The 23,741-nt window shown below is 37.2% G+C and overlaps 1 protein-coding gene and 1 long non-coding RNA gene across 6 annotated transcripts; one reads left to right on the top strand and one right to left on the bottom strand.

Annotated features, from left to right (window-relative positions):
• Positions 1-200: 200 nt before the first annotated feature.
• On the bottom strand, positions 201-3,980 carry LOC116756417. Of its 2 annotated transcripts, none has more exons than XR_004350637.1 (3): positions 3,843-3,980; positions 2,896-3,018; positions 201-2,385 (listed from the first exon to the last, which is right to left on the bottom strand). It is a non-coding gene; the product is annotated as an uncharacterized LOC116756417 (long non-coding RNA). The 2 variants fall into 2 exon arrangements; XR_004350636.1 differs by lacking the exon at positions 3,843-3,980 and adding an exon at positions 3,194-3,570.
• Positions 3,757-23,482, top strand: BBS5 (Bardet-Biedl syndrome 5). Of its 4 annotated transcripts, XM_032636725.1 has the most exons (13): positions 3,981-4,004; positions 4,563-4,686; positions 6,228-6,310; positions 7,622-7,687; positions 8,457-8,506; positions 8,638-8,765; positions 11,416-11,551; positions 12,466-12,561; positions 15,656-15,718; positions 17,201-17,335; positions 21,495-21,578; positions 22,549-22,572; positions 22,726-23,140. In XM_032636725.1, the coding sequence occupies exons 3-13, from the start codon at positions 6,232-6,234 to the stop codon at positions 22,825-22,827; spliced, it is 963 nt and encodes a 320-aa protein (XP_032492616.1). In that variant the 5' UTR covers positions 3,981-4,004; positions 4,563-4,686; positions 6,228-6,231; the 3' UTR covers positions 22,828-23,140. The 4 variants fall into 4 exon arrangements, with proteins under 4 accessions (XP_032492617.1, XP_032492615.1, XP_032492618.1 ...); XM_032636724.1 differs by lacking the exon at positions 4,563-4,686 and having other exon boundaries at positions 3,827-4,004; positions 22,726-23,482; XM_032636726.1 differs by lacking the exons at positions 4,563-4,686; positions 15,656-15,718 and having other exon boundaries at positions 3,757-4,004.
• Positions 23,483-23,741: the final 259 nt, after the last annotated feature.

The raw sequence follows: 23,741 nt of genomic DNA, 5'->3' as shown, positions 1-23,741 counted from the left end.
TGTGTGTGGGCTTTCTCTAGTTGCAGTGAGTGGGGCTACTCTTCATTGCAGTGTGCAGGCTTCTCATTGCGGTGGTTTCTCCTGTTGCAGAGCACAGGCTCTAGGCACGGAGGCTTCAATAGTTGTGGCTTGCAGGCTCTAGAGCACAGGCTCAGTAGTTGTGGTGCACGGGCTTAGTTGCTCCGCAGCATGTGGGATCTTCCAGGACCAGGGCTCGAACCTGTGCCCCCTGCACTGGCAGGCGGATTCTTAACCACTGTGCCACCAGGGAAGCCCTATAGTATATAATTTATTACACCATTTATATAAAATCCTAGAACACACAAAATCAAATTTACAATATGGCACTTTTAATGTTATATATATACATATATTGTACCACAACAAAAATAATGAAAAAAATCTGCAGTGACAGAAAGCAAACAAATGGTTTCTGGAACCTGAAGTTGACTGCAAAGGGGCATGAAAAAACTTTTTGGGGTGACGGAAATGTTCTGTAGCTTCATTATGGAAGTGGTTACGTGGATGTATATACTTGTCAAAATTCATCTAAAATGGGTATATTTTATTATATGTAAATCATACCTCAATAAAATTGATTTAAAAAGTAAAAACACATACACACACACACAAAACTTTACTTACAAATGCAGGAGAAAAAAAAGTCTGGGAAACAAAGTATATGAAGGCCCAGTTAAAAGCACTGAAAAACAGTCATTTCAGTCTTTGTTTCAAAGGTCCTACTGTGATGTCAGGGCATTAATTTAATGTTGTTGTAATAAATTATCACCATCTCAGATTAAAAGCAATACAAACTTATTGTCTCACAGTGTTTTCTGTGGGTCAAGAGTCTGGGCTGAGTTCTTTGCTTACCTGGAATCAAGGTGTCTGCAGGGATGTGATCTCATCTGAGGTTTGGGGTCCCCTTCCAAGCTCATTCAGGTTCCTTAGCAGAATTGGTTCCTTGTGGTTGGATGACTGGAGTTATCGTTTTCTTGCTGGCTTTCAGCTCTTAAAGGCTGCCCTCAGTTCCTAGACATGTGGCTCTCTCATAACTTGGACACTATTTCATCAAAGCCAGCAAGAAAATCTCTTTTAAGGGCTCACCTGATAAGTTCAGGCCCACCAAGGATAGTCTCCCTTTTGACTAATTCAAAGGGCATTAATCGCATCTGCAAAACTCTTTCATCTTTGCCATACAACATAATCTAACCACAAGACTCATATCCTATACATAGATTCTTCCACAATCAAGGGGAGGGGATTACATAAGATATGTACACCATGGGTGGGAATCTTAGAGGCCACCTGGAATTCTGCCTATAGCCCTGAACAATTCATGCCTCTCCCAAAGGAAAAAAAAAAACAAAACTGTGTACTCTGTCCCCAGGTTCCCCTCTCATCACATTACAGCATCAGCTCAAAATCCAAGATCTCATCATCTAAATCATTTACATCTGAGCAAATGAGGCTCCTGGCTATAATTCACTAAGTGCAGTTCCTCAAAGCACAATTCCCCTTAGTGACCTGTGAAACTAAAGAGATCAGTGCTCCCAACACTCCCATCATACAATGGTGGGACTGGCATAGGAGAACAGTTAGAGACATTCCAGTTCAACAGGGGGGAAATGGAAGGTACAAATGAGCCACTGCCATATAACAATTCTGACATCCATCTGCGCAAATGTTGGGTTTTTACTGCTTAAGGTTTAAGATCTGGGAATAATCTTCCATGGTGCTCAGATCCTCTGAGTTATCCTTGCTTTTTCATGAAATGTAGCACATGTTTACAGGCGAGTAATTTTTTTTTTTTTTTTTTTTTTTTGGCCACACCTTGCAGCTTGCAGGATCTTTAGTTCCCCAACCAGGGATCAAACTCAGGCCCTGGCAGTGAAAGCGCCAAGTCCTAACCACTGGACCACCAGGGAATTCCCAACAGGTGAGTAATTTTATCAGCCTGCTTCCCACCAGCAGAATTTTGCTGGGTCTAATAGCCTCTGCTATTTGTTAGAGTAGCACACCACTCCTGATACCAATTTCTGTCTTAGTTTTCTATTGCAGCATATAACAAATGACCGCAGCTTAAAACTACAGACATTTATTATCTCCCTGTTTTTGTAGATCAGAAGTCCAAGCATGACTTACCTGGGTTTTCTGCTTAGGGTCACAACCAGGCTGCAATCCAGATACTTCCTGGGGCTAAGGCCTCATCAGAAGTTTTACTGGGGAAAGATCTGCTTCCAAGCTCATTCAGGTTGTTGGCAGATTTCAGCTCCTTGCACCTATAGGACGTGAGACTGCTGGCCCTAAAGGCGGTGTCATAGCAGGTGGCTTCTTCAAGGCAAGCAGGAGAGTCTCTCTTGCTCCAGTCAGCTGAGATCCAGCCTTATTTAACATAGTATAAACATGGGAAGGATATCCCGTCACTTTTACATCCCATCATCTTTGTTATATTTTATTAGCTGGATGAAAGTCACAGGTTCTGCTCACATCCAAGGGGATGGGATAATACAAGGGCATGACTCAATGGGGGCCACTTTAGTCTGGGTCCACCACATGTTCCTTTGTCTCCATTACCTTTGTCAACCGAGAAAAATTCCTCATGCCTTTCATATGAATATACCCAGTATTTGGAACAAAGCCTGACACACCAGGGTGCCAGATAATTTAAAGTGATCAAACTTTTGATCCCAGGACCCCTTTATACCCTTAAAAATATCACTGAGGATCTGAAAGAGTTTTTGTTTATATGGGTTATAGCTATTGATATTTATTGATGTTTAAAAATTCACTTAATTCATTTAAAAGTAAAAATAACCTCATTATATATTAACATATATTACATTTTAAAAATTATATTTTCAAAAAATTGTGAGAAGAGTAACATTGTTTTACCTTTTTGCAAATCTTTTTTAACATCCATCTTGATATTAAGACAGCTGTTTTCTCATATCTCTTTCACATTCAATTTCACATCATGTGGCTTCTAAAAAACTCCTCTGTACACTCAAAGGGAGACTGAGAATTAAAAAGACAAATAGTATTATTAAAAATACATTTGGACCTTGTGGGCGCCCTGCAAGGATCTTGAGGACCTCCTGGAGTCCCCGGACCACACTCGGAACCATTGATTTAGAGAACTGTCATGAACTGAGGGAAGGACGGCACTTTGATACATTCGAAAAGTACTTACCGAATGCCTACTCTGTGCTCGCGTGGGTTCAAAGGGAACTCTGTCCTCAAGGTACTCACAGCAGAGCGAGAGAAGAAAGGTTAAGGACCGCTTTAGTTCACTTTTGAGCTGAGGCTTAAGTGACAAAGGACGGGCCAGGTAGAGATCTGGAGAACGAGAGTTCATACAGAGAAAGGGGGCGCCCTCCAAAGGTGCTGAGCCCTGCCTGGTTGGAGAGCAAGCAGAAGGCGCGAGGACGGCATGAGGTGTGCTGGGCCGGAGGAGGCAGAGCCAGACGAGGAATTTCGAGTTTTAAGTCTACATTTCTCTCTTTCTTTTTTCAGACCGCACCACGCGGCTTGCGGGATCTTAGTTGGCCCACCAGGGATGGAACCAAGGCCACCAGTAGTGGAAGCGCGGAGTCCTAACTAGTGAACCGCCTGGGAAGTCCCTAAGGCTAAATTTCCCGACAGTGTAGGGAGAGGAACGGAAGGGGGTGGGTGGGGAGGAACGGCTTAAGAAGGCGAGTCTGGAGGTGCGGAAGGTCACTCAGAAGTCAAGCACCCGCTCCTGAGCCGGGGCCAGTTCTGCTTCTCTGAGGCACGGAAACCTGCCTGGAGCCTCAAATCCGCTTAACTACACCACAGGGCCGGGAAAGCGCGCACACTACCTCGAGGAAGTTTGGGTCTCGGCGCCCGCCGTAGACGTCGTGCCAGGGGCGGCCCGTTGTCTTGGAGCCGGCGAGACGCCGTTAGGCCGCCGCCGCGGTCACCATGTCGGTGCTGGATGCGCTTTGGGAGGACCGGGATGTCCGCTTCGACGTGTCCTCGCAGTGAGTCGCCAAGATTCCCCAGTGGCCGGGAGCCTATAGAGGGCGCCGCGGCGCGATTTCCCGACCCGCGGGCGGAGCCTAAGACCCTCGCGAGGGTGGGAGGAGGTTGGCGTCTGCTGTCCTCACCTCAGGAGACCCCAGACTGTCCGAGGCCCAGCGGCCCTCCCCAGGCGCCACAGCCGGAGCGCGTCTAGATTGTACGCAGTTTCGGTCCCTTACGATCCCCGGTCGCGTCTTGACCCGGGTGACATGTCGGAAGCTGAGCCCAAACACTGCAGGGACCACCTTGGGCTTGGGCGTCCAGTACACCCCAGTGAGCTTGCGGTGCCAGTTTCGTAAGGTGGAAGGAATGTGGAGCAGGGACTCTGGAAACGAGGGTTCAGAAACTAGGTCTAGAATAAGAACACACATTGTGGGCCCTTAGAAAAATGACTTCACTGTTCTAAAGCTTGAGTCTCCGAGGGAAGTGAGAGTAAGCATTCTCCAAAATCCCTGACCATGCAGACTTTATTTCCGTGGTAAGCTTCGTTTCTAGTTATTCATCTAAATCACCAACAGGAAGAAGGAACCCTCTTTTGGAGCCTCTCAAACAGAAGACCTGTTTTTGGAAATTTTCATGTTTTAAAGAGAATAGTTAGAAACCTCCTGCCGGCAGTCCAGGAAAAAAGTGCCCATTGGGATAGTAAGTGTTGGAAAACAGTAAAGCTAAGGTTCTTGGGTTGATGGTTTGGAGCTTCTTAGCCAATTCGCATGATTTTTTATTATGAACAGAACTTTCTTAGGTGGAAAAAATAAAATATTAATTTTCCAGGCTTAGCTGTGGCTAGATATATAATACTGACATGGTCTTGGATCCTTTAAGGCGTTGTGAGGGAAGGGAATTTGTAAAGTTATAAGCAACGGTTACATATTGCACACATTCTTTGACTTTTCCTGCTATTCTTGGAGGGTTCTTAAGCAAAGATTCATTTCATGAACATTTTCAGTTTATTAAACATTTATCAGATGCTTACTATGTACTGGTGACTGTGCTGATAGCTAAAGATACAAAAATAATAGGAAATGAGACCCTTCCCCCACCCCACCCCCATTCTACTGCAGGAGATAGATGTAAACAACTAACTATAAAAAATGTGGTAAATACTGTCATGGAAAAAATGAACAAAAAGCTGGAGGGCCATAGAAACAGAAAAGTTCATTCTTCCTAGGGAAGGCCTCAAAGAAAAAATAATATTTGAATTGAGCCCTGATGAATGGTCAGGGCCTTGCTAGGGTATACAGGAGGAGAGTATTCCAGAAAAATGAAAAGGAAGAAAAGAAAAAAAAAATTAGATTTAGAGTCTTAGAGGTATAAATCTCATTGGCTAGAAGCAGGGTCTGGCAGGTAGAGAAAGGAGGTGCAAATAGAAAGGTAGATTAGCTAGATTGTGAAATATTCAGTTGAGGATTTTGGACTTCATCATCTAGGTAGTGGGGTAATATGGCTTTTCAACAGTGAAGTATATGATCATGTCTGTATTTCCAGTAGGTAACTGAGTTGGTTTTATCGAGAATGTGTTAGAAGGCTCTACCACATATTCTGCTAGGTTTTTCTTTTCTTTTCTTTTCTTTTGGCACTCTAGATTACATTCTATCAGTCAGCAACCTATTCTTCATTCTTTATTTCCTTTTGTCTCCTTTATCTGATTGTGTACCAAGTCCAAATGTTGCTTTACTTTAATCTGTTCCTTCCATAACTGCATGACTCCTTTGCTTTACTCAGAAACCTCTGGGGCTTCTCCACTGTCCACAGGATAAAACCCATATCTATCTGACTGACATACTAGGTTATCCATAATCTGGTTCCTTCTTACCTATCCTACTGTATTTTTCACTACCTCTCAACATGTACCTTCTTCCCCAGCCAGGCCAGTCTTCCTACATTCTCTTATCATTTCTTATTTCTGGTCCTTAATCATAGGTTCTCCTCTCTCTCTTTTGTTTCTCCAAATCCTACCTCTCCTTTAGTTCTGACTTCTCTCCATGTCCCTGGTCACTCCAGGCCCCACTTGATCTCCAGGTTCTTTAAGTTCTTGAAAACCTTATTTTCAAATGCCTGAGCATTTGGTACTGTATTATTTATACTTTTGTCTGTTTTATATGCATATGCCTTTTCTCTCCCTCACTAGATGGTAAGCGGGTATAGTTGTAGCTAAAAAATTAAAGCCTTTATATTTATTTTAGACAAATGAAAACAAGACCTGGAGAAGTCCTTATTGATTGTTTAGATTCAATTGAAGACACCAAAGGAAATAATGGGGATAAAGGTGAGTATATTTCTAATGTATTTTATATTTCTGGTTTAAATTACAAACGTTAAGTTATATTAGCTGGAGAATAAGATATGAAACAGCATTATATGTCAATTATGGTTCCTGATGCCCCACCCCATACCATTGTAATAAGTCCTTCTGTAAATAAACCCCAGTTATCCTAATTTAAGTGAGCCATCTCTTTTCTGTTTGACCCTGACTGATAGATGCAGGTCTAGTCCTCTGTGATCTTGTGGGAACTTTACACTCTAGCCATGCTGGGTGACTTACTATTTGTCAAACATACCATGTAATGTTCCACAGTTTCTCTTGATAACGCCTTCCTTAGTTTTTAGGACCTCCTATCCCATCTCACTCCAGCATTCACACAGGCTTAGTTTCTCTGATTTTGGATATTCTAGGGGTTTTTTCAGGGAGGAAGGAGTATGACATGGCTATAGATAACTCATCAAAAGAATTCCATTGTTATAATTTGCTGAAGAAATGTGTTAAAGTTAAGAGAGTTAACTTAGTTCAAGATACTAGTTCAAGATATTTCAAAACTATCCTCATATGCTAATTGTATTACAAAGTTCTAAGACACATATTTTACCATGCACAGATTTACTTGACTTTTTTTTTTCTTGGAGCATCTATAGGGACTACTATTTCATAGGACATACTTTGAGAAATGAAGTTTATCTAACAGTACATATTTCAGTGTAAGAACATCAGTTTGAGGCTAAGAATGAAAAGCATAAGCCTTAAACAGACTTCAGCCTAGCCATAACTTCATATGAGGAAAAAGTTTGCTCACAGCAAAAAAACTGGGTATATGAGTATATGGCTCATTTAAATGAGAACTGCTAAGAGACTGCTCAAATGGCAGGGATTCATATATATATGAGAGTTCTTTGAGAAGTGTGATTTCACTGAATGGCTTAATAATTATACTGTCCTGTACTCATACTCAATTGGACGCATATAACCTACTGGGACACCCAGAACAGCTTCTACTGAGAAAAAAAAAAAAACAGTACAAAGTTTTCTCCTCTGTCAGTTGAGTCAAACCAAGGTGTTGGCAGTGAATACCTGTATTTTTTCAGTAACTATCAGATTTTGTTTCTCTGAGATTCTGAATCACACATTGTATACCTTACCTAGAATGGATATGCGCAATAAGTATTTTCAATTAATAACTGTATGAAAAACATCTGTGGGTGTTGCTGTTGGTACTGGGCCAGAAGTTTCATGTCCATCTCATTCTATACTGCAAAAATGGGTCCTTATTTAAGGTAATTTATTTTTCTGTTTGTTTGCTTTTAGGTAGACTCTTAGTAACAAATTTAAGAATTATCTGGCACTCTTTGGCATTACTCAGAGTCAATCTTTGTAAGTATCTTTGTTAGCATGAAAGAAAAAAAAATAATTTGTCAAGTAAACTTGCACAGTGGCTCTTGACACCAGCAGAAGCTATACTATGAAATATGTGAAAAACTTTAATTGATAAAAGCTTAAGAAACCCTAGACTAACCACAGACTGCCTCATAATGCAAAAGGAATGTTTTTTTTTTTTTTTTTTTTGTTGAAGGAAGTGAATTTATTTAGATTCAAATAGAAGTCCAATGCGCTATCCATTGCGCCACGGAGCCACCTAAAAGGAATGTTTTTTTCAGTCTGTCCATTTTGTCTCTTGGACATATACACTGAATGATTTTTGGTTTCATTTTTTACTTTACTTTGAAACTTGCTATAACCTGTTTCAAGTAATACCAAAGAAGGGAGATTAAATTCTAATAAAAGTACAATCTTTCATTGTGTTAAATTTGTTTCATTTGTTTTTTAAAGGTATCGTAGATTTTCCAGCTAGACTTTTTCTCTTGATGTTGTGGTGCTAAGATTTTTAGTAAATAATACTGTATAGGTTTTAGAGAAGCAAACCTCCTTTTTCCCCATGTTGAGAATATTTTTGTTCAAAAGAGGCAGAATTATCTTTCTAGTCCTTTTAATTATTTAACTTAAATTTGTAGATATTTCATAAAAAAAATTAATTGTATTTTTATATATATTTAATTTTTTAAACTTAAAAGTTCTGTATATATAGTTTTTTCCCTCAATTTATTGTACCATGTTCTTTAAATTCTTTGCTTTTAAATTTTAGCTATTGGTTACAACTGCATATTGAATATTACAACAAGGACTGCTAATTCTGTAAGTCTGAAAAATCTTATTGAAATATATATAGTGAAGAAACAGTAGATATTTGAGGTTGATGTTTGTTTTTACTATAAATGAGAAATTGCTCTTAAAATCTGAAGCTTTAAATAAATTTGTCTTTACAGAAATTACGAGGCCAAACTGAAGCTCTTTATATACTAACAAAATGTAACAGTACTCGTTTTGAGTTTATATTTACAAATTTGGTTCCTGGAAGTCCTAGACTTTTTACTTCTGTGATTGCAGTACACAGGTATGGTAATACTTTATAGATTATTGAATATTTTTAAGGTAATTCTATGATATAAAGGTTTAGAGGGTAAAATTTCAACATGTGGTGCTGTCTTCCTCCAAGCTCTATTGCAAACATCCTGAAGATACATAGAACATGTAGCATTACCATTTAATAAACACTTTGAAGGTATTTATAAAACACATAAAACTGCTGAAGAGTCTATTAAATTAGCTACCAAGGTAGTTAAAAATGAAATAGAGAATTCGTTCAATGTAGATAACCAAGTTGAATAATTCAGTTAAGGAATTAAGGTTATTTTTCTAACAGTAGAAGGCATGATTGGGTAATTTCTCTAAAGAGAAATTTTTTGTTGTTTTGTGGTTGTTTGATTTTTTGTTTTCTTATTCTCTTTTTACTACCCCAGCTCTTTTTTTTTTTTTTAACCAGCCCTAAGTACTATGATTTTTTTTAAAGTTTGGCTAAGATGACAGGCCAAAAAAAAAAAAACCACACACACAAAAACTTATACACACAGATATATATAGTATGTATATATACCATTGTTTTGTTTTGTTTTGTTTTGTTTTTATACCATTGTTTTAATATGAATTTCTTTTATTACTAGTGATGTTGAAAGTTTTCATATTTGTTGGCTATGTATAGTTTTCTGTTGTAAATTTCTTAATTTTACTCCTATCTGTCATGTATGTTACAAATTTATTTCTTTCCTAGTTGTTATTTTATTTTTTAATTATGTTGATGTTTTTTTAATCTATATAATTGTTTGCTTTTCTTGGAGATATAACTCACATAAGATAAAATTTACCATTTTTAAGTTTACAGTTTGGTAGTGTTGTATATTCACCACTACTCAATTCCAGAATATTTCCATCACTCCAAAAAAGAAACCCCCATAGTAGTCACTTCCCATTCCCTCATTCCCATGGTCCCCTGGCAACCACTGATTTACTTTCTGTCTCTGGATTTGCCTATTCTGAGCATTTCATATAAATGAAATCATACAATATAGTGGCATTTTATGTCTGACTTCTTTCACTTATGTAATGTTTTCAAGCATGCTACATGTTGTAGCGTATATCAGTACATCATTCCTTTTTATAGCTGAATAAGATTCCATTGTATAGATACATATTTTGTTTATCCACTCATCAGCTGATAGACATTTGGGTTGTTTCCACTTCTTAGCTGTTAGGAATAATGCTGCTGTGAGCATTTGTGTACAAGTTTTTGTGAGAAAACATATTTTTTTAAGCTCTCTTAGGCATATACCTAATTCTTATCTTTTTATTTCAGTTTACTTAGAGAAGTAATATGAAATGGAGTATGAAGGGAACAGAGAAGCTACTTTTCTTTAATAGTATAAAAATGTTATGTGTTCCCTCCAAAACAATTTATAACATGAATAGTTTCCATTTTTTTCCACTGGTTAAATATTGATGATTACCACCCTAAAGGAAATTAAGATTTATAGTCAAATGCTCAAATCCTGTTCTTTCATAATTTATATACTAGAAGATTAATTAATGTAAAAATCAGAAGTTTAACAATACATATTATAATTTATATAAATGATTTTGAAAGTTATTCAGGCAAAGAAAACCCTTTAGTTTTATTAAAAGGGTAAATTAACCTGTATTTTTGCGGAGTTAAAATTAGAATTAACCAAAATTTAATCAGAATTTTCTTCTGTGTTTATTATTTATCAATAGGGAGACATGGAAAGAAAACAAAGTTATAGCAATTTTATTACATACATACACACACACAAATACATACACTGTCCTAGGGTATCTTTTGGAGTTGGTACAGATTCATTCTAATTTTCTGTATAAAGGTAGATGTGAGCATAATGTTTTCAGGTTTCAGTGAGAAAAGTAGTTGCAGTCTTATATCAAAAGAATAATGGTACCTTTAACTAAAACAGAGAAATGAAGGGAAGCTTTTTGATAGAAAAATTAATTTCCATGTCTGTTTTTGCAAGCATTGTTCTTCAGCTTAAAGAAAAAAAATCTGCTTCCTCTCATTTGTGCCATACTATATATATTGACTTAAAAATTAGACATCTAGGGACTTTCCTGGTGGTGCAGTGGTTAAGAATCTGCCTGCCAATGCAGGGGACACAGGTTTGATCCCTGGTCTGGGAAGATCCCACATGCCACGGAGCAACTAAGCCCATGTGCTACAACTACTGAGCCTGCTCTCTAGGGCCCGTGAGCCACAACTACTGAGCCACATGCCATAACTACTGAAGCCCACGTGCCTAGAGCCTGTGCTCTGCAACAAGAGAAGCCACCGCAGTGAGAAGCACGTGCACCGCAATGAAGAGTAGCCCCTGCTCACCTCAACGAGATAAAGTCCGCATGCAGCAACAAAGACCCAACACAGCCAAAAATAGATTAAATAAAATAAATTTTTAAAAAATTAGACATCTTAAATATAGGTACTGAGATAAAATGTGTAAATACTACACTGAAATGACAAATACAGTACAAAAGACTATAATCACCAAAACTTAATGAGAAGAAAAAAATTTTAATGTACCTTAGTAACTATTTGAGTATATAACTGTGTATTTTTGTAGATAAGTAAACATAATCTAAGAAAATCACATTTTCAGTTTGGATTAGTCTTTTGTTCTTTTTTATAGAGCATATGAAACTTCTAAAATGTATCGTGATTTTAAATTGAGAAGTGCGCTAATTCAAAATAAGCAACTAAGATTACTACCACGAGAACATGTATATGATAAAATCAATGGAGTATGGAATTTATCCAGTGATCAGGTACCATGCAAAGAACTAATGAACCTTTTGGGGCAGTGCTTTCTTTGGTAATCATTTTTCCATTTATGATTGGGTTTGTATATTTATTTAACTGTTAAAATAAGCATTAGAGCTCTTAATTAACATAGCTCTTGATATACATAATATTCTGATTTTCATATTTGTATGGTTTTAATGCTCTTTTTAATCAACATTTGTTATGTGTAGACTTAGAGCTGGAATGGGCCTTAAAGGTCATCTAGTCCAGTCTCTATTCACTTACAGATGAAAAACTCAGGCCCTAAAGAATTAAGTGACTTCCACATCTATTCTGTCCCACAGCCACGCTCTTCCCCCATACCACACTACCCTCCACATCATGATAACTTAGGCTGATTGAGGAGAGTTATAGGATGGACAGTCATGGAAGCCTTTTAATCCAGTCTTTATGGAATTAAACATATAACTCATTTGGTGACTCCTACATCCATGATTGTAACTTTTCATTTCCTCTTGAAATTATGACCAGAGGAAACATACAAGCAACTAATAGTTGGAATAAGAAAAAAATCAATTTCTAGAGAATAATTTGTCTCTTACTAAGAATAGTTTCCAGCCTTTGTGGGTGTTACAACCTAGATTCGACTGATAACCAGTGTGGCAAAGGTGTAGCATTTGATTGAAGAGCTCTTGCTAAACATGGAATCATAAGCTTAAATTGTAAATAAACTTTGCACACTTGAAAAGTTCTAGTTTTAAACTATGATAAATATTCTATAGGATATAGACAGCTCCCCATCTGAATAACTACCCATAATACTCATTTCTGGTATTTTATGCTGCTGTGAGAATCAGAATTATTCTCGTGTTTAGAAAATAAAGAGTAAGTATTCAGACATGATTGTTGATGCCTCTCTCATCACTCTCTTTTACAGGGAAATTTAGGAACTTTTTTTATTACCAATGTGAGAATTGTGTGGCATGCAAATATGAATGACAGTTTTAATGTCAGTATACCATATCTGCAAATTGTAAGTGCATGCATTTTGATGACCTTATTTTAATGTAGAATAAATAATTTCTGTTCAACAGTTAATAGGACTTTTGGGATTAGATGAGTTTTCTCTCTCCTTAGTGGCAACAGTTTAGCTGAGAGCGTACTTTTTAAATGTTGATAATCAGAAAAGACCCAATTGTACTTCCATTCAAGGGAAACGGCACCATTATCAACTTGCTATTAAGAGAGAAATATACTGGAGTCTAAAAATTTTAATAGTTATCATACAGATTAAGGTGAATTTTCTTAGATTTTATTCAAAGGGCTTTTAGCTACTAAAGTTTTCCATAACCTTTCCAGGAGGCAAGTATTAGTGGTTCTTTGGCATGGCTTCAGCTCACTGACCCACACACTTTATGGCTGTCTTGCTACTTTCTGCTCAAACCCTTTTAAAGCCAGAGCGAATTCATTAATTCTGTGAATGAATAGTTTTTATTGTATTTGGATACAGCATGTACTATAAGCTGGATTCATACTACAAGTTCAGTGAAAGGAATCAAGATGGTTTTTAGTCATAATGGTTTTAGCTTAAATTAAAGCTATTAAAATTTAGAATAAGAACTAATACACCTGAGACCAGTTTGTTGGGGGGTAAATGAAGACGGTTCTTTTTACTCTGCTGCTGCTTTCATGGTAAGTATGTGATTCAGTGAAACAAGTAGTAAACTCCAATAATCTGAAGAATTTCATCTTATACATTTTAAAAAAACCCTACTTATTGGACCCTAGTGCAAATTAGATGGAACATAAAAATAGTTAATGAGGATCCTGTGAGGCTATCCTATGATAATCACCCTTATTACAGAATATAAGTAGTCTTAAGACTAAATAGTTTCATTAATAAATATTTATTGAGTATTAGATACAATGTATGTGATATCTGGAAAATGTCATTTTTTAAAGAGACCTCTTAACCTATGGGAAAGATGATTCTTTGCAAAATATTCCCAAGTCTATCTTTTGCTAAATTGTTTGATTCCTGAGTTACTTTAAAATATTTGATCATTCATTTGCCAAATACTGAGCACCTACTCTATGCTCAGTGATGAAACTCATGAACCAGTACGCAGTTTCTGCCTTTAAGGAGCTTTCAGTCTGGTGGAGAAAAACAACACGTTAAACAGAAAATCATAGGATCTGATAGGAAAAAAATTATTTCTGGCCATCTAAAGAAATATGAGAATTTATAAGCGTAGCTGGAAATATGTGACAGAGTCTACATAGGTATTTGATAAGTTGATGTTTGTATTGTTCGTTGCTGTTTTATATTGCATTTACATATCAACGTCTATTATGCTGAATAATTACTGAGTAGTAAACAACTTTGTGATTTCTGTTCTCCAAGTAGGATACTTTTCGTTATTTAAGAATACCGTTGCCAAATACGAATTCTGGAATGAATTCAGCCTGGCCCAAACAACTTGCAATCTGATATCATCACAACCTGTCACTGGGCAGTCACGTTCTAACTTCAGCTCTGGGCCTCAGCCATTGTCCTGACTCCCTTCCTATAGATGTATATTTATATATGTATCTTCTTGCCAGTTTCTATCTTACCAGCCTGTGTCATCCACAGTTACCTGGTTATATTACCTATTCATAAGCAGGATGCCAGTGTTCTATGGTTCTTAACCAGGACTGTGTGTACTCCTGGCAGGGTGTGAAGTAGTCTAGATGGAAGCCCAGGTTTTCATAACAATTACCATTTAGGCTGTCTGTCTGTCTGTGTCTCTCTTTGTCTCTTTTTCTCAACTTCCAATGCCCATCTGTCTGGAAGTATGATACACAGTCACCTACCACAGATTATTATCCTTCTTGGACTTTTGGTCTGCTGGTTATAATGTTAGATCCTCCAGGGTTCTCTCTAACCCTGCCAGCAAGTACGTTTTGTTTCACTTTCTACAGGTCCTGCATGTCATTATGCTTCTGCCCCTCTACCCTTCTCCCAGGCCACTGGTATCACTGCTCATCCACTAGCCACGCTTCACCCTCATGTCACACTTACCAGTTGAGTTAATTATATTTGACCTATCCTAGCCTTCTTTGATGCCCAGTGATGAATGCCAATACTTTTTTTTTTCAATAAATGCAGTGGAGGTTCTTTCAGAATTTAGTCATTTATTGTGTAAGAAACAGAAGGCACATGCAACATTTTTTTTAACATCTTTATTGGAGTATAATTGCTTTACATTGTTGTGTTAGTTTCTGCTGTATAACAAAGTGAATCAGCTATACGTACACATATATCCCCATATCCCCTCCCTCTTGCGTCTCCCTCCCACCCTCCCTATCCCACCCCTCTAGGTGGTCACAAAGCACCGAGCTGATCTCCCTGAGCTGATCTCCCTGTGCTATGCGGCTGCTTCCCACTAGCTATCTATTTTACATTTCGTAGTGTATATATGTCCATGCCACTCTCTCACTTCGTCCCAGCTTACCCTTCCCCCTTCCCATGTCCTCAAGTCCATTCTCTACGTCTGCGTCTTTATTCCTGTCCTGCCCTTAGGTTCTTCAGAACCTTTTTTTTTTTTTTTTAGATTCCATATATATGTGTTAGCATACGGTATTTGTTTTTCTCTTTCTGACTTACTTCACTCTGTATGACAGATTCTAGGTCCATCCACCTCACTACAAATAACTCAATTTCGTTTCTTTTTACAGCTGAGTAATATTCCATTGTATATAGGCACATGGGACTTTTAAAAACTAACCCAACCTTAGGAGCCACAAAAGACACTGGCTCTCCATAACTAAAGGATTGCTGGCCTTTGGTTTAAAATATTCAGAAAAGTTGTGGACTCCCTGAAGCAGGGGACATTTAAGTCAGAATTTTGTACATATTTCAGAGATGTCATCTTTGTGTTGCCTTACAAATTTGCCACCTATTTCCAGTATGAAATTTTTCATTTAATTGATCTCTATAGGAGTGTAAGGAAAAAGGAAAGAGGAAGAGTTCTGTTCTTCAGACTATGAAAAGTAGTTACTGTGTAAAAGTTGAAAAACGTGTTAAAATGTCACTACTATCAGATAATAAAAACAAGCTTTTTTTTTTTTCGTTTTATATCTAGCGGTCAATAAAGATTAGAGATTCAAAATTTGGTTTAGCTCTTGTCATAGAAAGCTCTCAGCAGGTAAGATACTTTATATTTTTATTAATCTTTAATAGATTTAAAAAACTATGTGACAGTCTATATTTTTAGTTTTATTTTTATAGTAACCAGTTTATATCCAAGAAGAGTATTAGCTGTAACATGAGATTATATGAAGAGTTTGAGTTTGAAGTCATATAGTAATTGTCCCCATGGGAAGAATCCTGCTTATATTTCTCTTTTGGGCAGACATATTAATTATGATTACAGTCATGACATTATTTCAATCTTTACACAACCCTATGATACAGTTACTATTTTTTCCCCATTTTTTATTCAAGGAAACTGAGACTTGGAGAAGTTAGAAACCTTGCCCATGGTCTAATAACACTAAGTGATAGGGCTAGGTTTTGATTCCAGGTCTGACTGATTCATAAGACTGTCTTTGAGCAACACAGGTCTATACAGATAAACACACCCTATTTGAGATTTTATACCATCAAACTCAGATTATACTGTATCTAATTATAGACTGCTACGCCCCATTATGCCTGGTTTTTGCATTTATGTGTTTTAATAAATTTTTTTTAAAAAGAGATTTTTCTCTTCTAAATTCTAAATTTAAATATGAATGTCTACTCACTCCTTTCCCCAGCATCATACAGCTAGTTGTATGATGTAAACCATACATCATATGTAGTGTTGTAAAACCAGGATTTGAACACTAAAGTGTATGCTCTCAACCATCACCATATGGGTACTTAATTTTTTAACACTTCTTCTCCAACAAACTGTCATGGGCAAGTTTCTTTCCTAATTCTACAAGGAGATAGCCTCAGGTATGCCATTCCCTTTTTTATTTTAATATATAGTCTATTCCTTTTCAAGGTCTAGCTCAGGAAAAACTCAGTTCCCTTGGCCTTCACAATCTATGGCATATTTTTTTTAATCTTGAAATATTAGCTTTGATACTTACAGATGAAATTATGTGATATCTGGATATATTTCAAAATAATCCTGAGTGGATGAGGGGAGGAGATTTAGGGGATGGGGAGGTTACATATGGAACAGAGCTGGCCATATGTTGTTACTTGTTGAAGCTGGATGATGGCTACATGGACATTTATTGTACTCTTCTATTTTTGTATATGCTGGAAGTTTTCATAATAAAAAATTTAATTTAAAAAAATCAGCCTACAGGGCTTCCCTGGTGGCGCAGTGGTTGAGAGTCCGCCTGCCGATGCAGGGGACACGAGTTCATGCCCCGGTCTGGGAAGATCCCACATGCCGCAGAGCGGCTGGGCCCGTGAGCCATGGCCGCTGAGCCTGCGCATCCGGAGCCTGTGCTCCACAACGGGAGAGGCCACAGCAGTGAGAGGCCCGCATACCGCAAAAAAATAAAATAAAAAATAAAATCAGCCTACATATTGTGCTCTGAAGTAAGCACAGTTAGAGCTGTAGTTTATCATATACTGTAAATACTGTTTCTCAGACTTTTCATTTTTTCATTATTTTCTCTTACAGAGCGGAGGATATGTTCTTGGCTTTAAAATAGATCCTGTGGAAAAACTACAAGAATCAGTTAAGGAAATTAATTCACTTCACAAAGTCTATTCTACCAGTCCTATATTTGGAGTGGATTATGAGATGGAAGAAAAGGTAATTTGTTCAGTGTGTGATATACAGAATTTGCTCAATTGCCTTTACACAATCTATAAAATTCAGATATACACACATTGTATACAATTTAATTTTAAACTATGTTTAAAATGATGAATATACAGGCTCTGCTCAGTGAGTATGGCCAATGCTAATTTGTGCCTACCACCTGTTTTGTCCCTGGCTGCTTCACCATTCATTCCTGCCCGTCTAGGTAGCAGCCTATCCAAGATGTCCCCATATGCAAGGCTCTTCTGATGTAGAGATTTGAATCTCCCACTCTTTATTTTTATTTTTATTTTTTTTTGCGGTACACGGGCCTCTCACTGTTGTGGCCTCTCCCGCCGTGGAGCACAGGCTCCGGACACACAGGCCCAGCGGCCATGGCTCACGGGCCCAGCCGCTCCGCGGCATGTGGGATCTTCCAGGACCGGGGCACAAACCCGTGTCCCCTGCATCGGCAGGCGGACTCTCAACCACTGCGCCACCAGGGAAGCCCCCACTCTTTATTTTTATTTTATTTCAACTTTATTTTTATTTTACTTCAGCCAGCCATTAGCATTTGGTTAAACCTTACAGGCCTCACAGACACCATTCTCTTCCCCCAATGACCCACAATATAGGACCTCCAGGAGGCTGCTCCACTAATATGGCCTGTGTCTGTTCCTATTCATCAGATCCTCTTCCATGTCAGTTGTGAAAAATTTTGAATATCATGCCCACATGTCTGCTCTTTGCCTTCCTCACGACTTCTGGTTTCTGCACCAGTCCCACTCTCCAGGTACATCAGCTGTCTTTTGGGTTTACTCTTCAGCCTCTGCGGCTGGGCCCCTTGTCATCTGGTGTTTCACTGTTGTCCTCACCAGCCACTTCATTAGAGACTCCTCGCCGTCTGCTCTGACAGTGGTACCCTTGCCAGAGGCGCTCTGTCACACCTTCCCTTGCTATCTGTTCTTGTCCTGGGGCCCTCACCGTACACTCTATTGCTAGTGTCCCTGCCACCCACTCTTTCATTAGTGTCCCTGCCAATACTCAGCATGTTGAGCCATATCACATATATTATCTGTCTCTCTTCCTGCTCTTGGACTACAGCAGGTGACCAGGAAGATCAAGAAGTAGGACTGGACAGCTAAGTACAAATTCATACCCTCTGACTTCAACCTCGTTGTGCTCCATATACTTAATTTGTTTGTCTCCCTGTCAAATTCCATATATATCCCTTTCCCCTTCCAGCTGAAACTTGTCTCTGGATTGTTGACGCCATATTGTACATACACTCTATTTCGTCTCCTTAACCATCATTTTCTGCTTTCTTCCCAACCTGCACTTCTTTCAGCATTCTCCCTTTCACTCTACCTTCTCTGTATATTCCTCAGTAATATCACCTCCTCCTCCAGTTTCTTCAAGTTGTACTTCTGTAGATGACTCCCAAATCTTTCTGATCTTGGCATACTCTGTAAGCTTACCAGGGTTCCAAATATTTCTTGAATATTTTCACATAGATGAGCATTCCAAATAACATGAATTGAATTTCTCATTTAAAAGTTTATCTTAGGGTCTTCCCTGGTGGCGCAGTGGTTGAGAGTCCGCCTGCCAGTGCAGGGGACACGGGTTCATGCCCTGGTCCTGGAAGATCCCACATGCCGCGGAGCGGCTGGGCCCGTGAGCCATGGCCGCTGAGCCTGCGCTTCTGGAGCCTGTGCTCCGCCACGGGAGAGGCCACAACAGTGAGAGGCCCGTGTACCGCAAAAAAAAAAAAAAAGTTAATCTTAGTAATTTAATTAATAATTTTCCAAGTCAGTAAGTTACACTAGGACATGGTTGAGTATCTCAAACTTGGCATACCTAAAATCTTGTCATTTTTCTCAAAAGCAGTATCTTGCTGATTTATCTATTTATTTATTCAGTACTTATTTCTTTTTAACATTGTCAAAGTCAGATGTGCTCAAAACTCTGGGGTTTTCCTTTTTTATTTTTCTCATTATCTTACTTTACACATTCAGTCAGTTGTACCAGTCTCTTCCCTTTTCCTATCCCTTTCTTTCCATTCAAACTGCAGTTTCCTTTGCTACTTTTGCTTGTAGAATAATGTTATAATAGAACAAGCATGGTCCTTGGAACCTGACAAACCTGACTTCAATCCCAATTTCACCATTTATTTGTGATCCTAGGCAAATTTGAGCTTCAGTTTTCACATTATAAAATGAAGGTAATCTCTCTTACAAAGTTATTGATCATGTCTGTAAAGTGGCTGGCACATTGGAGACAATATGTTAGTTCTCCTACCCATTCTGTCTCTACCTTTCATTTCTCTTCTTTTCCCCTTCTTTGGCCCTCAGTACATAATAATAACCAGCCATAGTAGCTTGTTTTGTCACCACATATAAGTCCTTACTCCAAAGCCACTTCTTCAGGGAGGTCTTTGGACTATCCATCTAAAACACCAACCCCCGTCACTTTTTTATCCCTTGTTCTGCTTGTTTGCTCACTTGCTTGCTTTATTTTTGGTTAACACTAATCAGTCTCCTTCACTATAAATAATCTCCATGAAGTTAGGGATTTTTATCTATTTTCTTTAATTATTATATCTCCAGCAATCAAAACTAGCACATAATAGGCTCTTAGTGAATATTCATAGTTGTTGAATGGCTATGTTGAATGCCTACTCTTTGCTGTTCACTGCTCTAAGAACTTTATATGCCTCATCTCGTTTAATCCTCCTAAAAACACTATAAAGTGTATCATCATCATTATTATTAGCCGTATCTCACAGTTAAGGAGACTGAGGCTTAGATAGGTTAATTTACTTGTACGCAGTCACACAGCTCTGAACATGGTTGAAACACCAGCTGTCCTCGGACTAGGGCATCAGGTCACCTCTTGTCAGCAGTACACTTCGACCATCAACTTTACCCCACCAATTACCTTATAAGTAGTCCACATTCTCTGAGCTGGTATTAAAAAATTTCAGTAAACTTCAGTCTACCTTTCCCACCTTATCTGCACAGCCACAGTGTCTGGTTCTGTAGGCTGTGCACTGCCCAGAGAACATTGTTCACGTAGACTCCAGTGTGAATGATACTCCTTGGCATTATTCAGTACAATATTCTGTGTAGCTCCTTCTGTCTGTCCAGGATATTGGATTATTCATCTTCTTCGGCTATATCCTGTGGTTTCTCACCTTTGCTGATACTGATCCCCTCTGTCAGAAATACCCTTTCCCCTAATCCCACCTATGAAAATCATCCTCATCCTAAAAGCCCTAGATCACGTGCCAGCTTTTTCTTCATGAAAGTTTCTGGCATGCACAAGCCAGAAGTTGTGCTGTCTCCAAACTCTTCTATTATAATAGATATTGCATTTGTTACAGCTATTTTTTGTAGGTTGAACTATATGATATTATTAATATTTGACCATTTTTTACTAAAATGGCAATTTCATATAGTTCAACCTGATATTTAGTTATTTATAATTGTGTTTTGTCCTTCACTCCATTCCCACTAGATTACACACCTTTTCTGGTAAGGGCAGAGACTTTAAACCTTTGGTAGTACCAGCATGGTACCTCATACACTAAAGATATTCAAATATTTGAAAAATGAATTAATAGATACCAGCACTGTATTTATTCTGCTTCACCTTTAGAGTATTCCATACAAATCTTAGTTCTTCTTTTTCACAAATTTCCTTTTTCACAAATTCTATTTAATGACTATTTTGAGGAAAATTTAAAACTTGCTATTATACAAAAGTTAGTTTTTTTAAACTTAAACTAACAGATAGTTTTTAACTACCAGAAAATCAGATAAAATCCAATGAGAGTGTTTTTCTTGATGGATATTTCTAAGTATCATATTAAGTTTGTGTAAATTTGTCATTTTAAATCTTTTGATGATATTGACTTCAGATTTAAAAGCTTGGGTTTAACTGACTCATTTTATTATTCATGTTAGTTTTAATAGAATATAAATTATGCAGTGATTTTTGTAAGACTTGAGTGGTTGGTAACTGTGATATCCTTTTACAGGTATTTACAATTCTCACAGCACATTTTACTAAAATTATTTATTTGATTAATATTGTCTCTGATACATTTTAACATCTGATTTAACTGATTTTCTTTTTCTTTTTTCTTTTTTTAACATCTGCTGATTTTCAGCCACAGTCCCTTGAAGCTCTGACAGTTGAACAAATTCAAGATGATGTAGAAATAGACTCTGATGATCACACAGATGCTTTTGTGGTGAGCATCACAAAGAAGAGCTACTAAATTTCTTGTGATTTTTTTTTTAATCTGAGTCATGTTTAATTAAATAATGCTTTAAGTGTGTAAAATAGCATAGAACTTGAGACTTTTTAGAATGTCTTAAACATGAGTTGGAGAGTAGTTTTTTTTTCAGGTTAGGGATTTTTGTGTGTGTATGAAAATACTTTTAAATTACCAAACTGGGAAATAGTTTGAGAACATACTTATTCAGAGGATTTCAGATGTGTGAAAAGTTTTTTCACACTTTAAGATAACAGAATATATTAAATATAGTTAATTTAATTAATTTAAAGTCTGTACTTTCCATAAGTAATCTTTATGAGATGGACCTCCCTCCTTTCAGTTTATAGGTATATTATCTTAAAATGGATTTCTATTTGAACAGTAAACTTTCTTGTTTCCAAATTTGTACTATTTAATTAATAGCCAAAATAATAATAATACTTTCTATGTACTGTGGTCTATGAATCTGACTAGACTATCTCTCTGGGAATGAAAGTTTTTAAGCAAAGTGTGAAATAAGTATAAGATAGTTAATAATAAACTACTACTGCCTCAGTATATGCTTTTGCTGACACATTGAAGCACTGATTGCTTTGTTTTGTTTTGCCAGCATCTTCTTCTAAACCAAAAGTAGGGGTGAAATTTTATAGCTGCTTAGTCATTCTTTGTATCTCCTTTCAAGTTAACAATGCTAGTTATACACCAATTACAAAGCACATTTTTAGCGCTTAAAGCGTAACTCTTGAAGACATAAATGATTGACAGAAGAAGTGAATTCTGCTACCAGCCTTGTAAAGATAGGTGAGAAAACCATTAGACACACAGTAACAGAATATAAAATACAGTTAGTTACAGAATTGTTCTGTAAATTAATTACCTGTTACTTGGCCTGTTAACCTATTATATATCAAGTATGTGAAATATAATTTTCCTTGTCTTATAGGCTTATTTTGCTGATGGCAATAAGGTAAGGATATTTTACCTATAGTATATGAAAAAAATTTTCTATATTCCAGTATTTAGTATTCACAAACTTATGTGAAACCTATTTTTTGTTTTTTTTTTCCTCTTCCTTGCCCACCTTCTCTATTCCCATCTCATCCTCTTATCTCCCAAAAAGCAACAAGATCGTGAACCTGTGTTTTCAGAAGAACTGGGGCTTGCAATAGAGAAATTGAAGGATGGATTCACCCTACAGGGACTTTGGGAAGTAATGAGTTGATCTTGAGTTGAGCTGGGTTTCTATTTAAAGATATCTCAAGATTAAAGATACTAGTCGCCTGCTATAAGGCGTGGCATAGTTTTTACATTTACAGAAAAAGCTTTTCAGAGAGTTTTTTTAATGATTAAGGAAAAACTCATTTGTCGAAGATTTTATTGCGAGTCTTCTAAAAATTATATTTGAAATTGTAATCAAAATGTATCTGGTTTGTTGTAAATATGTTTATTTTGTAACTAATACTTGTAAATTATTAGTCTGTGGATATTAAAAGACTGTATCATGTTGAGTTTAATAAAGAATTTATGCAGCACCATTAAATGTTTTGAAAGTGTTATCTAAAAGCATAAGACTATTCTTATGGAGTAATCAAAATGCTGCTTTTTTAGTTATAAAAATCTGGTTTAAATATATTTATCACATAGCTCCAAAGGTAAGCCAACTCTCATATAAATTAGAAACCTTAAGCTTGTCATTTTTAGGTAACCATTTATGTAAAAACTAAAAATTTTAGCTAACTTTGGAGGATATCAACCCCTATGTAAAGTTTTGGGCACTATTTTGGAAATAATTTCAATATCGTTTTGGCAAGAATACATTTATTTTGTAAGGAAATAGTTTTAAATAGTTTTTAAATAAATAGTTTATTTGTTGACTTGCTCTTTGTTTGCATTCATTGAAACTTCTTTGAAGTTTTCAAAAATATGATATTATTTTCTGATTTCTTGGTCAGGTAAGATTTGGTGACCTCTCTTGCATAAGTGTTTTTTGCCACTGCTTCAGTATAAAGAAACTTTGTAAGGAACTTTTGTCAAAACATTAACCCGCTTTTTCTAGAGTGAAAAAAGTGAGTGTGTAAAATCATTTAAAATAAGATGCAACTGTATGTACAACCATAGACACATAGTACAACCAAG

Source organism: Phocoena sinus, chromosome 7 (genome assembly GCF_008692025.1).
Source record: "Phocoena sinus isolate mPhoSin1 chromosome 7, mPhoSin1.pri, whole genome shotgun sequence".
In the NCBI taxonomy this organism is placed as follows: Eukaryota; Metazoa; Chordata; class Mammalia; order Artiodactyla; family Phocoenidae; genus Phocoena; species Phocoena sinus.
This window is presented reverse-complemented; position numbering and strand designations above follow the sequence as displayed.

Coding starts and splice junctions, on each gene's coding strand:
- BBS5 (XM_032636724.1), top strand. CDS start 3,946: ATGTCGGTGCTGGATGCGCTTTGGGAGGACCGGGATGTCCGCTTCGAC. Junction 8,507..8,637: donor CAACAAGGACTGCTAATTCT/GTAAGTCTGAAA, acceptor TTGTCTTTACAG/AAATTACGAGGCCAAACTGA. Junction 17,336..21,494: donor ATTATGAGATGGAAGAAAAG/GTAATTTGTTCA, acceptor GCTGATTTTCAG/CCACAGTCCCTTGAAGCTCT.